Source organism: Setaria viridis, chromosome 4 (genome assembly GCF_005286985.2).
Source record: "Setaria viridis chromosome 4, Setaria_viridis_v4.0, whole genome shotgun sequence".
Taxonomy (NCBI): Eukaryota; Viridiplantae; Streptophyta; class Magnoliopsida; order Poales; family Poaceae; genus Setaria; species Setaria viridis.
In genome coordinates, this window is record NC_048266.2 from 7,216,613 (window position 1) to 7,232,014 (window position 15,402).

A 15,402-nucleotide genomic window follows, 5' to 3' on the forward strand; every position below is an offset into this window, starting at 1 on the left:
ATATAGTAGCTTGTGAACCTTCCACGCGATTGTACATTTTGAGCAATATAGATCCGTGATTAACAGGTCATGGATGAGTTCATAAAAATGATTTTGTGTTGAAAATGAGATAGTGTTCTATAATGTAGAGTTCGTATGGGCACGCTAGCGGTGAGGTCACACTGCACACGGTTGTGGTAGAAAAAAGATTTGAAAATTCAATCAAATACATTAGTCAAAAGGGGAGGACTCCACGTCCATTTTTCTTTTTTCATAATTTGTGAACAGAAAAAATGTCCTTATGATGATTGTGTGATTTTTAAAACTTTTGTGCATCTTTGCACTTCTTCATAACACATATATGCGGAAAGCATTCTAAAAAAAAAACAAGGAGGGTGGATGGTTCACTTCCACAACTTAATTTCGAGCTAATATTATTTCTTAGCACGTGAAATACTTCTAAATTTGAAACCGCTCACCTTGCTCCTTCGAGACGAATCATTCAACTAACCGGGGCATCCAACAATATAAAATGACATCACAACCAAAAACCAACCAAAGAAAAGAAAATCATCGACAATAACGACACGAATCATTGAGGAAACGGTCGAGGCCAGGTCTTGCAAGTACGCACACACAGGCAGATACGACAGGCTGGTCGTGTTGGGAGTTGGAACGCAACTCCAAGATCGCCCAGCACGTACGATCCCATCATCACCCAACTATATAAAAAACCTCTTACCAAAAAACCATATAAAAATCGAGGGAAAAACATCACATAACAGATAACACCCTAGCTAACTGCCCTACCACTCCCTGCCGATAAGAACGAGCCACATTTTTCGTCCGGCCAGACCCCAGTGGTTGGCGTGTCACCATCTCCGCTCCCGCGAGGCTGCGTCGAGCCGTCCGATCGCCGCCGCGCACATCAGCGACCACCACCACGCTTCACCGAGCTTTCGCCCGGCACTAACTAACGAACGAACCCCCGGGCCCGGCAGCATCACCAATGATCCAAAGCACTCGCTAGCTCCTAATTCGATCACCTGCCGAATTAGCTAGGGATTAAACCTAGCCCAGGTCAAAAAGGCGACGCTTCTCCAACCTCACCCACCTCGAAGCCACCCGGCCGCACCCACAAGGCCGCAAAGCTGCTGCCTTTATATACCCGCGCGCCGTCCCCCCGTGTCCTCCAACTCGCCATTCCGGCATTCCGCTACCCACCAGCGACACCCGGTTCTTGAACACCACCACTAGCCAGTCCCCAGAGCCGCGAGCGCCAGCGGTGAGGGTGCAGAGCAGCGACGACGTGAATTGATTGATCATGGGGCTGAGGAAGCGCCTGCTGCGGTGCTTCGGGTACGGCGGCGAGGAGGGGGCGGATCAGGAGCAGAAGGAGGAGGCGGCGGCCCGGCCGGCGGGCGGGAGGCGGGCGGGGACGAAGCCGACGCTGCGGCGGCTGAGCACGGCGAACCTGCGGTCGCTGTCGCTGCAGGACCTGTCGCGGAAGCTGGAGACCACCAAGCTGCACGCCTTCACGCTGGACGAGCTCAAGGCGGCCACCAAGAACTTCTCCACCGCCAACTTCCTCGGCGAGGGCGGCTTCGGCCCCGTCTACAAGGGATTCGTCGACGCCCGCCTCCGCCCGGGCCTCGACCCGCAGCACGTCGCCGTCAAGTACCTCGACCTCGAGAGCGGCGGCGTCCAGGGACACCGCGAGTGGCTGGTACGACGTCGCTACCATCCAAACACTACCAGCCTCTCGTCGTCCTTTCAATCACGTTAATTAATTGCGTGCTGATGAATCTTGTCTCTCTGGATCTAATCCGATCTGAGCAGGCGGAGGTGGTGTACCTCGGGATGCTGAGCCATCCGCATCTGGTCAAGCTGGTGGGATTCTGCAACGAGGACGATCAGAGGATGCTGGTCTACGAGTACATGCCCAGGGGCAGCCTCGAGAACCACCTCTTCAAGAGTAAGTGCTTCATCAATCATCAAAAAATTTGTGGGATTCTCTGATCTGATCGATTGGCCGACACTAACATCTTGCGTTCATGCATGTGATTGCAGATCTCCTCGCATCGCTGCCATGGTCGACGCGGCTCAAGATCGCTGTCGGCGCGGCCAAGGGGCTGGCGTTCCTGCACGAGGCGGAGACGCCGGTGATCTACCGCGACTTCAAGGCATCGAATATTCTCCTCGACTCGGTAAGTTTCTCTTTCTTCTTAGCATCAACAGCTAGCGCACAGCACATTCGCCGCAAAAATCAATGAGCTGACCTCTTTAGTTTTTTACTGACGAGCCATTTAGGACGATAAAGAACTGCATGATTAGGTGCCTGTGCCTAGTCGCTGTCAAGTTGCAGATTGTTTATTACCGTTGGAACCGGATCCCTTTTGTTAATGTTTCTTACCTACACGCCAACCATGCTAATTGCTCGCGCACGTTGTCAACGATCCGTGTCGAAGCTTCGCTTCGTTAAGAATTTGTGACACTCGTGCTCAAATCTGATTTGTTCTGCAACTACCGACAAATTCGCAGCAAAACGCCTCGGCTTTTTATTCTAGGTGCCGGCTGTTAGGGATAATCTAATTTGAGTACAATAATTTGGTTAGTTTGGAAACCTAATGCTCTGTAGTCTGTAGCAGTTGCAAAGTGTAACCATCCTTGACGTGTGCATCCCCAACCACTGTTGCGTTGCACATCATTGACGGAGTCAAGTGTACAAAAGCACAGTAGTTCTCCTTATAAAACTGTTGCTGATCTTGACATTATAGATGAGATGAACGCAGATGTTGCTGAATTCTGACAGCAAGTTTTTGTCATGATGACCTTCACTCCTCAGGACTACACCGCGAAGCTGTCCGATTTCGGGCTGGCGAAGGAGGGCCCGCAGGGGGACGCGACACACGTGACGACGCGCGTGATGGGCACCCACGGGTACGCGGCGCCGGAGTACATCCTGACGGGCCACCTCACGGCGAAGAGCGACGTGTACAGCTTCGGCGTCGTGCTCCTGGAGCTCCTCACGGGCCGCCGCTCCGTCGACAAGCGCCGCCGCGGGCGCGAGCAGAACCTCGTCGACTGGGCCCGGCCCTACCTCCGCCGCGCCGACCGGCTGCACCGGGTCATGGACCCGAGCCTGGAGATGCAGTACTCGGCGCGCGCGGCCGAGAAGGCGGCCAAGGTGGCGCACCAGTGCCTGCAGAGCGTGCCCAAGGCGCGGCCCTCCATGCGCGACGTCGTGGGCGCGCTGGAGCCGCTGCTCGCGCTCGACGACGACGTGCCTATGGGGCCCTTCGTGTACACGGTCGGCGGCGGCGGGGCCGAAGCGGCGGAGGCCGCGCCGGCGCCGGCGCGGGCCGATGACGAGGCCGCCGCGAACGACGAGGAGGCGGAGGCCGGCAGCCGGCAGGGCAAGAGGCACGTCATGTCGGCCGTGCACGCGGAGAGCCCGCTGCGGTACGCCAGCGCGGTGAAGAGGCCGGAGAGCCCGCCGACGCTGAGCAGAGCATGAGTAAAACGGAGCAAAGCGGCGAAGGGATCACAAGATTCACAAGTGTACATAGCTGACAATGTGTCCATGAATTCTTTTGTTTTTGGGTTTCTTGGTGATGTTATTCTTCCTCCCAAGAATTTGAAGGGGAGAGATTTTGTTTCCTTTTTTCATTGTATTGTTAGTATACTGCCGAGAATACCTCAAATTGGTGTATTTGTATACTGGAAGTTTGAGGCAACACGTATTGCAAAAGCTGTTCAATTTGAACATATAGTCTCCTCTGAATTTTCCGTCTACGAATGCGTTGAGCTAATGATTGGAGGAAGAAGGTAGGTAAGGAAACAACAAAGACTTCCCCTTTGACCTAGAAATGCAGTGGTACAAGAAAACATGTGAAAGAGCACGGGAGCACTGAGAGCGAAAAGTTTGAACACCATTTCAAATTTTCAACGACGTAACAGAGCAAGCGAACTACCACCACCAGAGACATGCAACAAAGATTGATTCCGTCTACACCCAGACGAAACTTCTAAGACTGAAACACCATGGTTCCTCCTCCTTGTTGCCTCCTAGGGCACTTGGTTGCAATTCGTAGCCTATTTTATGATGTTCTACTAGTGAAAACTCATTGTCCCACAGTATATATTGTTTGTTGATAAAGTTTTATTATCATATTATTTTGTATTTGGTTGCTCCAGTTGTGAAAAATTATTATTATGTTGTATACTTTGGTTCCAGCAATGAATTTTTCCCTCGATATTACATTGCGGATAAAACTTTCAGTAAAGTGGACTGAAATTCCCTATCTACCAGGAAAACACACTAGCAAAATACAACAGTCGAACTGTGGGCTGGAACACATCCAAATTATTATGGGCTAAAATCTTATTGGGCTCAAGGAAAAATTTAAATTGGCCCGTGCCGTGAAAGATTTTTTTGGATAGTAGGGTGGCCTGCATACTACTGCTTGGCTGCTTGCAATTCACAACTGCTCCCTCCGGTGTGGTGCCCCGATGCCACCGCCTCCCTCGTCGCCTCTCGCCCCGCCCTCTTCCCCCGCGTGGGTCCGCAGCCTCGATGCGCAGCGGTGGTGCGGTTGCTGTCGACGGCTTATTCTTCATTGGCGGCTCAAATATCTCCAGATCCAGCCACGCCGGACGAGGTTGCCCGGGGCCAGCGCCGGCGGTTGCAGGAGCGCGGGCCCGCAGCTTAAGCTAGGAGGCTGACGCGGACGACGGCTCCTCATCGCCTTCTCGCTTGATTGGGGCGCTGGAGGGTGACAGGGAGGAGGAAGCCGGCAGCCGAGGGATTGAGGCACTGAGACGATGGAGTCATGGAGACGCAGCGGACGGCAGAGCTTTGATGGAAGAACAGGCGAGCTTGGACGACGTCGTCCTTATAGAAGCCTATATCATTTAGCTGCAGAAAGGGGTCAGTTCGTATGTGTTGCAGCAGCGAGATGTGAGATGTCGGCTTTGTGCATGTTGATTTGTACTGCTGCGAACCCAAATTCATGGATTCTGGAACAAGAACCTCAGGTCGGCTCAAGTTCTTGTTTGGTAGAAGCTCATGGTCTTTAGTGGCTGTCGTGCAAACAAGGTGTTCGACCAAATGCCGCTGCGGTCCTCAATAGCAAACAAGGTGTTCGACCAAATGTCGCTTATGCTTTTCTGCAGCGCTGCGAGGCTGCGGCTGTGGGGCAGCTACAGCCGGCCAACAACCGCTACTGCAGCCACACAAGCGTGTTCAATTGCTGCAGCCACTAAAAAAATAAGTTAATGGGAATAGCTAATGGTAACGAGAGCTGCAGCTGTTAATGGAAAAATAACTTTTCTGTACGTTGCTTAGACAGCCAAACGCTGGGCTGCAGCTACAGCTGCTTGGACCTGCAGCCGCTGCCGCTGCAAAGTAGCTCAAGCGAACATGCCCGCGTCACCAGTGGAGATACTGCCCGAGGTAACACCGCCCCCTCCCTTTATATTTGTTCGTATTGCTCTGCAACATTGGATGAATGGATTCCTCTATAAGTTGTTTCGCACAAAATCCTCCTCAAAATGCATAACGGTTCATGATATGTGGTAACCCCATGCATTGGTAAGAATTGCTCCCAGCTTGTTGGACGAGATCCTTTATTAGTTACAGTCTAAGAACTCTTGTAATTTTCGGCTATATATATATATATATATATATATATATATATATATCCAAATGTGGATATAAAGGCGGATGTTTTATCCATCATCTAAAAAAGTTACAGTCAAGTGCTGTTGGTATAATTCCGCAACCATTGACAGTTGGTAATTGCTCCCAGTTTCTATTTGGTTTTGCACTTAGTTTGCATTCAGTGACCGGTCTGTTTTGCACTAATTAGATCAGTCTGTTACTTTGCATTAAGTGACAAATCCGGTTGCAACCTCTGTACTCAATTTTAAGAATTGAGTTTCCCTCTGCTTTGCTTAAAATGGTTCCTACACAGTTCATGAGAATCTGACTTTGGGTCGAGTTCATAAAATTCTGATACTACAACCAGTGTCTCAGTAATGACACTTGGTGTCACATTTATTGATCGTTCTATTTTAACCCATGACTACATGATATAAAACAAACATACTGTCACATATACTTGCTTGGTTCTTTCAGTTACAAGAGTTGAAGGATTTCAAACAAGTCAACTGGGGAGTCACCTGTATATTTGACTTGTGAAGCTCAGTTAAATTACTGAAGTTCATTCTTCCTTTTGCATTGTAACCGGTACGTTTTACTCCACACATCACCAGAACTGAGTTTACACCCCTCAGCTATTCCAGTCTTTGTGTTTTACATGTTACCCTCTTATATGCAAGAACGACTAAGGTCTAACGCAAAGGTAACTTTAAGTTCTGGACTCCAAAGAAAAGCAATGTAAGACTGCTTGTGTGATATAATTTAAGATCCGTGGCGATGCTCTGCACATTGGCTAGTAAAGAAAGAGGCACTGAGCTTAAGAGGTTACAAATACAAGAGACATAGTACATAAGTCCACACAACTTCCGTTTAACCACATGCTATTACAAGTTTGACCGGCATTCTTCCTTGGACCAGAGTAAATGGTCTTACATTATACATAGTTTTGGTACTTGGTTAAATTGGCTCATCAAGTTGTTTTCTGGCAAGACTGACATTATACCAAGCCAAATCTTGTTTGCAAATCATATACTTTGTCTTAGCAAATATGTTTGCTGTATCAATTATCAGAACCTCCAGAGCAGGGGCAGTTTAAGCAGAGTAATTCTTGAAGTTTTTTTCTTATAATTCTTAGATGAGTTGCACTGTGGATATAACTCGATCAAAGCATATATGCAGCACACTAGCACATTACAATATTAGTTAACATGTGAAATGCGTGCACAAGCATCGCACTTATTACATACATGTTCACAGAAAAGCCTTGTAGATCCAAATTCCTGACCTATACATAGGCACCACAACCACATATATGGTAGATCAAACACACTTTGAAGAAACACACGCGAGATGGCAAGACTAAGTATCCACGCGAACACACTATCAGACACACTTGCACAAGTAGCAGAGGAGCCCGTGCACACATGCAGGATAAGCAAACACACAATGCAAGCACAAGCAGCCACACTCATGCATACATGCATATGTATGCATTGTATTTGGTGATGAATGGAAGGAATGAGAGTCCTTCCTCCTTCTGCGTAGTTCAATTCTGTGGTGGATTGCGTATAAGTACAGGAAAGTTTGGGTGTTCTGCAATGTCTTTACTCAACTGATCCGCAATGTCTTTACTCACCTGATCCTGGATGATGTTTCCATCACCCTTGAGCACAAGCTCCTTCAGAACAGGGAGATTCTTGATTCCAGAGAGAGACTCCATCTTGGTGAAGGACCATACAATTTTCTCGAGCTTAGGAGCTGCATCGGAATGGAATTTGATGCTGGTGATCGTGCTACACTCGACGATAAGAAATTTAAGCTTTGGGAGCACATGTGAGTTGAAGGTGAGCTCTCTCTGGGTATATGACTTGAACCGAAGCTTGATGCGTTGCAGACCTGACAGTTTTTTGAGGTGTTCCTCCAGAGTGCTGTGGTCGAGCAAGGTATCACGCAGAGTTACCTTGGCAATGAGTTTGTGATGGTCATCTTTGAAAAACAATGGAAGAAGCTCCCTGCTTGTGCTGCCGCTGATGCTTAGTCTCTCAAGAAGCTCAAGATGGAATGAAGTATCTGGGTTTATATGCTGTTCTTCCGCAGCTTGGGCCACATCTCCGGAGCTTTGTTTTTCGATGTGGATTGACAAAGACTGGAGGCATTCATTCAGATCACCGATCGCTTTGAGCCAATCCTTCAGATTGCCATTAATAACTGCACCAAGTTTCCTTAGCTGCCATAGATGGCCAATGTGTTTCAACACGTCAGCATCATGTGAAGCATTGACATGGGACAGAACCTCCATGTTTGGCATTGCACTGATCTTTCTAGGAATCTGGACAGAGGGAACGTGTTTGTCAGCCATCCTGGTGCTTGTAGTCTGTGTGTGACCAGCCAACAGACACTTGAGCTTCGGGAGCATGATATCTTTTGTGGCATCATAGGGCACCCTGGTTTGCTGGATGTCCAATATTTCTAGATGCAGAAGGTTGTTGATATTCTTGGGCAACTTGTCAACATCCGTGTTCCGTATGCTGAGATACTTGAGCAGAAGCATGTTACTGCAGATGTTCTTGAGGTACAGGCGCATGTTCTTGGAGTCTTTTCTTGGAACAGGGTTCTTTAAGTATGTGCAATCTTCTAGATCGATGACTTTGATCAGGTTGAGCTGCGCTGGAGAAAACATTGATCTGCGGCCCTTCTTTACAAGGTTTAGCATGAAATCTTGGATGGTGTCCGATCGACGGAGTCGCAGGTCGCTGTGGACAGAGAAGTGCTGGGCCAAGTGGCGCGACAGGCGCGGGTCCAGGAACTGCTCTTCTTTGGCACCGTCATTGATGAGCCCCTGAATTAGCTTGTGCTGTATAGTGCAGGTCCTCACCTCCCTTGCATCAGTAATGTCAGCAGGGCAAACAAACCAACGGCTGACGAGAGTGTCAAAGCAGCGCTCAGCTCGGAGCACCGCTCGCCTCATGTCTCTTCCGGCGATGAGACCTTCAACAATCCACCGCATGACGAGCCTCGACCGCCAGATTGTTCTGCCGGGAGGGAAGATTGCCAGGTACAGCAAGCAGTTTTGGTTGGCTCTTGGAAGGTCGTTGTAGCAAAACTTGAGCAGCATCTTGCCATTGGCTTCCCTAATCTCGGTGGCATCACTGTCGTCCGGTGGTAAACTCCCCGTGGAAACCAGCGTCCTGACTAGCAGCTCGTCCAGCTCTTCTTTGGTCCTGTTTGGGTTGGCACACAGGTAGTGGACAAACATCTTGATGCAGAAGGCTTGCGGCTTGCAGCATTCCTGGATCTGGCGTAAGATGCTCCTCATGTTTCTCCGGAGGTAGTCCGTTTTCAGTCTGCTTCTATCCAGCACGGCCAGTGCTTTGGTAGACCAGTACTCAACAAGGGAGTGGATTACAAGTGGCTGACTAGCGACAACGCCTCGTTCTCGACGAAGCTCGTCGGCATGGGCCATGTCAGTGACGATCACTATGGCTGCACTGCCAGGGGCGCAGTCGAATTTGCCCAAAGCCTCCTTTATCAGATCCCACAAGCGCCCGGAGGCAGCACTGCCTTCAATGACAAAAAGTGATGCCGCGCCTTTCAGCCCCTTCCTTCTACTGATCTCTTCGGCGATCTTAGCTTCGTCCCAGTTGTCTTTCTCCTCCATGTCCTTGCTGGCTTCGTCTGGGAACAGATCATCTAGCAAGAAACGGAGCATGAACCAGAGGCCTCCTTTTTTCAGGATTTGCTCATAGAAATTGAGCAAGGCAAACAAAAGGCCAAAGTCCAGCTGGAGCCAGGTCACCTTGAACGCTGCACTCACGACGGGATCACCGAGTGCTTGCCGTACAAGGTCACCTCCATCTTCCTTGTCTGGAGCTGCAATGAAGATGATATTGTCAAGAGGATGCCATGGCCTATTTTGTTTCGCAGCTGCAGCTTCTTCTTGATGGTTGTCATACTTGGGGTGGCCTGTGAGCAACTCGACCAGCTTCTTGGTGTTCTCCTCCAGAATGTTAGGCTCGGAAAACCCTAGAGTTGACCTCATGAAATCATGGCTCACCGCCATGATATTGATAGGCCTTGCTCTACATTCATGATCTCCTCCTTCATCGTCGCCCGCAGTTTGAGTGGACAACCTCGCCACCTCTGTTCCTCCGGATCCGACATCCTTGCTGTTGCCCATGGCAACTGACACCGCCTCCTCAGTTCCTCCTGATCCGGGATCGGTGTTGTTGTCGGTCTTCTCGGACATGGGCAGTTGGATGAAGAACGCCGGCTGCTGCTTCAGGGCTTGGCTGATTGATTTCACCAGCTGCTTGGCGTCGCTTCCCGGCATCCCAGGGAGCTCGACGCCGTACCTCTGGCGACGTTCACTGACATCGCGAGCCCGGACCTTGAGCTGCCGTAGCTGGGCAGCGGCGTCGCGCTGGGCGAGCAACGCGGTCAGGAACGACGTCGACCACAGCGACCGCAGGAGGGCCACGAGGCGGCCGCCGCCGTCGTCGTGGGCCACCAGCTGCCCACGGCCTTTGCGCACGTAGAGGTCGATGCAGTTGCTGCAGTCGAAGGCGAGGTCCCGGACCTGCTTCATCCACGTGCGCACCGGTGGCCCGTGCTCGCCGCTGGGGGGCGTGGTCTCGGCGAGGTGCCGGAGGAAGCTCTCCATGCTCTCCATCTCCTCCTGGATGAAGCGCACGTCGTCGCCAACGCGTGTCAACTGCTGCGCCTCCTCCCGGAGGAGGCCCAGCAGGGAGCGGACGGCGCCGAAGGCGAGCTCAGCCATTGCTGACGGCTGACGCTTGCTCACCAGCAAGTATCAATCTATCTCATTCTCATACAATCACCATAGCTTTGCTGTCTAGCTAGGACTGAATGAGACGGGAGTGACCATGCACCAACATGCATGCATAGGAACGGAAGAAAAGGGGCCGGTCAGACTCACAATGAGGTTATTAGTGACAGCCTGACAGGCTTTGATTTTTTTTTAAAAAATCACACTTCTTTCACTTTATCCCTAGCCCTTTGCGTGTGCTAGTGTCTAACGAGAAGTTCTTCACCTGCAAGCCCTTTGCGTGTGCTAGTGTCTAACGAGAAGTTCTTCACCTGCAAAAATGTTTTACAAGTACTCACTTGTATGCAGACGTGGACAACAGCCATCATGCATGATTCAGGGATGGTAATCGTTCATGAACCTTACACCTCCTTTACAATCCAACTTAGCCATATCTATTTTTAATTTAAAATCATATAATATTATGATCCAGCCCTTATTAAGCCCGATCCTTAAATTTGCTAGGCTAAATTAGAGAGTCCTTTACCATCCCAATGCATGAATGCCGATTTTAACTTACCGATTGAAAGGTTCGTTCGTGTCTGTGATGGTTCAGCAAGACGGCGCCACCACATGAGAGAAGACGGAGTTCCCAAATGACGCCATCGAGGAATAGCTAGTAGAGCGTGGCGTGTATGTGTGCATGGGCCCAGGTGGCCTCTTTCCTACAAGGGGAGATGTCTTGTAATGGTGAAGACAAGTATTATCAAGTAATCAAATGGTAACGTGAAGGGGAAGCTTCCTTTCGCGGTTCCCCATCTCTCTCTCTCGCGATTCGATCTCATCAATCTCACATCGCCGGCGATCGCCGACGGCAATAGGCACGACAGGTGGTATCAGAGACCTTACCTTCCTCGGCGTGGGTGTGTGGAGCAGTCATGGCGGTGTGGGCGGCGGTGTTTTGAGGTGGCAGCGCGTGGCGACGGTGATTTTTGACTTCGATTTGGCGGCGTACTGCGGTGGATTCCATCATCCTCAAAGGGATTCAGGTGCGAGGAGCTTAGGTCATGCGTTGGTGTGTTGAATTGCGCTATTCTGTCAATCTGATCTCGGAAATAGGGTGGATTTGGTGAGATCTTGTTGTTTGCCGTGCTGCACCGGCGACGACGATTGATTTCCTGTAATTTCTATGCTACCTCGAGTCGATTTGCAAGCGATTCACCACGGCGCCACCGAAGCCTTCCGTGTAGTCCCAGCTCATCCTAGAAGCAATGGCAGAGCGGGCCACCAAGGACGATGAGCATTGGGAAGCTATGGAAAAGAAGGTTGCCAAGGACGAGGCACGCTGGGACAACATGTTGGAGAGCCTAGATCTGCTGTTCGCTCGGGTTGATGACATTGACCAGGTGCAACAACGAATGTAGGTGAACCAGGACCTCGCAACCAAGGCACTGGAGCAAGTACTCATCGACCAGTCTGCACTGTCACAACAGATACATGCCACTGGTCAGGCGGTCGCTAAGCTGACAATGGACAAGATGCGGGATAATGAGTCAAACACGGGCTCGATGGAATAAGCACCATATCATGAGATGGCGCAGCGTCCTCCACCTCGACCACATCCACATCGCTCGGGGAGGGGGGGGAGGGGGAGGCTAACAGGAAAAATTATGATGAAGGAACCTAACCGAATCGTAATCATCTACCTAAGATGGTGTTTCCTAACTTTGATGGGAAGGATCCTAAAATCTGGATAGACAAGTGTGAAGATTATTTTCGTATTTTCAACATTCCAGAGTTCTTGTGGGTCTCTATGGCATCAATGAGCATTATCAATGATGCAGCTCGATGGGTTCGTGTGCAAAAGAACAAAGGGGATCTGGGCAATTGGGCACAATTCATGGAGAAAGGAAAACACAAGTTTGGGGCTTATGACTATATGGATGCTTTGAGTGAGTTGTTGGAGTTGCAGCAACAGGGTTCTGTGGAAGAGTATGTTTCTGCTTTTGAGTCTTTGCAGTTTCAAGTAGAGATGCATAACACAAGGTATGACAAAATGTTTTTCATCACACAATTCACCAGAGGTCTTAAGCCTGACATCAGTGCTATAGTTCAGTCTCAAGTACCTCAAACAATGGAGAGAGCAGTCACGTTGGCTAGCATTCAGCAGCAACTACAAGAAAGAGGGAAATCCAAATTTCAGAGAAATACTAGTGCACAAAGATATTCTACTGTGATTGCCAGTATACAACAAGCTAAGCAATTACCAGCCCCATCTCAATTCAGTAAAGAAAGGCAGAGGAGGGATTATTTCAAGGCAAACAACTTGTGCTTTTACTGCATGGAGCATTTGGATGCCTCTCATCTGTCTAAATGTACCAAGAGACCAAGAGCTCAAGTGAACGCACTAGTGCTTAATGACCTGGATGTTGATCTCATTGATGAAGTGTTGGAGCAGTTGGCTACAGAAGATTCCTTAGCAGCTGAGTTTTGCTCATTGTCTATTAATGCCATTTCAGGGACTGATGAACGAGAAGCCTTGAAACTCAGAGCACTAGTCAGAAACAAAGTAATGCTAGTGCTGGTGGATAGCAGCAGTTCTCATAGCTTTGTCAGTTCATCGTTTCTCCAGAAATGTGGCATAAGAGCTACACCAATGAAGCCAAAGCTGATCAAAGTGGCAAATGGTGATACATTGATTACTGACAAACAAGTCCTTCAAATGGAGTGGTGGATCCAGGGGTACACTTTTGGCACAGATATGAAGGTCTTAGATCTAGGGGCTTTTGATGCAATATTGGGTTATGATTGGCTAAAACCCTATAGTCCTATGGACTGTCACTGGGAGAACATAACAATGGCTTTCGAAGATAATGGAAATATGTGAAGCTCCAGGGAGTTGTACCATCTCCTCCAACTCTTAGTGAAATATCTTCTGACAAAATAGTGAAGTGGTGTGCTAGAAATGAAGTTGGTGCAATTGCTGTCTTGGAGGTAATACCACCACCACCTCCTCCTACTATTCCTCTAGAAGTACAAGCCTTACTTGATGAGTATGCTGATGTGTTTGAGGATCCCAAAACCCTACCTCCCACAAGACTCCATGACCACCATATACCTCTATTACCCAATATTGCACCTATTAATTCAAAACCATATAGATATTCTCCTTTACAGAAAGATGAGATAGAGAGACAAGTCAAAAAAACTTCTCACTGTTGGCTTGATTACACCTAGTAACAGCCCTTTTGCCTCACCTGTCCTATTAGTGCAAAAGAAGGATGGCACTTGGCGTTTTTGTATTGATTATAGAAAATTGAATGACATCACTGTGAAAAATAGATATCCTATGCCTATTATTGATGAGATTTTAGATGAATTGGCTGGTACTAGATATTTTGCAAAGCTTGATATAAGATCAGGGTATCACCAAGTGAGAATGAAGCCTGAGGATGAGCATAAGATAGCTTTCAAAATACATCAGGGTCACTACCAATTCAGGGTTATGCCTTTTAGTTTGACTAATGCTCCAGCTACTTTCCAATGCATCATGAATGAGATTCTTGAGCCTTTTCTAAGAAAGTTTGTACTAGTGTTTCTGGATGATATTCTTATAAATAGCCCTACTCGGGAATCACATCTGCATCACATCAAACAAGTGTTGGAGCAACTCAGAGCATATCAGCTATACATGAAGCTCAGTAAATGCTCTTTTGCTCAAACTCAACTTAGTTATTTGGGCCACTATCTCTGATAAAGGGGTGGCAACTGATTCAAGCAAAACATCAGCAATGTTGAGCTGGCCAGTCCCTACTACTGTCACTGAGCTGAGGGGATTTTTGGGTCTCACAAGATATTACAGAAAGTTTATCAAGCACTATGGCATTGTGGCTAAGCCTCTTACCAACCTCCTCAAGAAGAAGATGTTTGTGTGGATAGAAGAAGCACAACATACTTTTTTGCACCTTAAACAATTGATGGTTAGTGCTCCTGTCCTAGCCATCCCAGATTTCAATACTCCTTTCATCATTGAAACTGATGCCTGTGAAGTAGGAATTGGAGCCGTTCTAATGCAAAAGGATCAACCGGTGGCTTTTTTGAGCAAGGCTCTAGGACCTGCACATCAGAAACTATCAATATATGAGGAGTTTTTGGCCTTGATTATGGCAGTGGAAAGATGGAGACAGTACCTCCAGAGACAAGAATTTGTGATTAGAACTGACCATAAGAGTCTGTCCTACCTGTGTGAGCAAAACCTTCATTCCGAAATGCAGAGAAAAGCAATGACAAGATTGATGGGTCTCCAATTCAAAGTGGTTTACAAGAAAGGCAAAGAAAATGTAGCTGCTTATGCACTATCCAGAATGTCTCACATGATGGCTATTAAGGCAGTTTCTGAAGTACAACGAGTGTGGCTGCAGGAGGTATTTAATGCATACACCACAGACAAGAAAGCTCAAGAACTACTGACAAAATTGGCCATAACAAATCCTAATGAATGTGGGTTCTCTTTGCATCAAGGCCTCATTAAACATAAAGGGAGGGTGCGGATCTCTAACAACTCAGCTTTGCAAACTAAGCTCATTGCTGCGATGCACTCCAGTGCAGTGGGAGGTCATTCTGGAACAAAAGCAACCTACCAGAGACTCATGAAACTCTTTCACTGGAAGGGAATGAAGAAGGATATGGAAACATTTGTTCAACAATGCAGAATTTGCCAGCAAGCCAAACATGAGCACACTCACCCAGCTGGGCTCTTGCAACCCCTTCCAGTACCCCAGGAAGCTTGGCAGGAACTAACAATGGATTTTATAGAAGGCCTTCCACCTTCTAAAACTTACAACACTGTTCCGGTGGTAGTGGATAGATATACCAGGTATGCTCATTTTCTGGCACTCAAACATCCATTCACAGCTCAAGGAGTGGATTGATTGGTGCTGGATAACATTGTCAAGTTGCATGGCTGTCCCAAGTCTATTGTGTCTGACAAAGATAA

The 15,402-nt window shown here is 48.5% G+C and overlaps 2 protein-coding genes across 2 annotated transcripts; one reads left to right on the forward strand and one right to left on the reverse strand.

Annotated features, from left to right (window-relative positions):
- The first annotated feature begins 1,109 nt into the window (after nucleotides 1–1,109).
- Nucleotides 1,110–3,745, forward strand: LOC117854147 (serine/threonine-protein kinase RIPK). Its single transcript, XM_034736446.2, has 4 exons — nucleotides 1,110–1,705; nucleotides 1,819–1,954; nucleotides 2,050–2,186; nucleotides 2,825–3,745. The coding sequence occupies exons 1-4, from the start codon at nucleotides 1,304–1,306 to the stop codon at nucleotides 3,494–3,496; spliced, it is 1,347 nt and encodes a 448-aa protein (XP_034592337.1). The 5' UTR covers nucleotides 1,110–1,303; the 3' UTR covers nucleotides 3,497–3,745.
- Nucleotides 3,746–7,187: 3,442 nt separating this feature from the next.
- LOC140222548 (disease resistance protein Pik-2-like) lies at nucleotides 7,188–10,418 on the reverse strand. The gene has a single exon (XM_072293398.1). The coding sequence runs from the start codon at nucleotides 10,416–10,418 to the stop codon at nucleotides 7,188–7,190; it is 3,231 nt and encodes a 1,076-aa protein (XP_072149499.1).
- Between the last annotated feature and the right edge of the window lie 4,984 nt (nucleotides 10,419–15,402).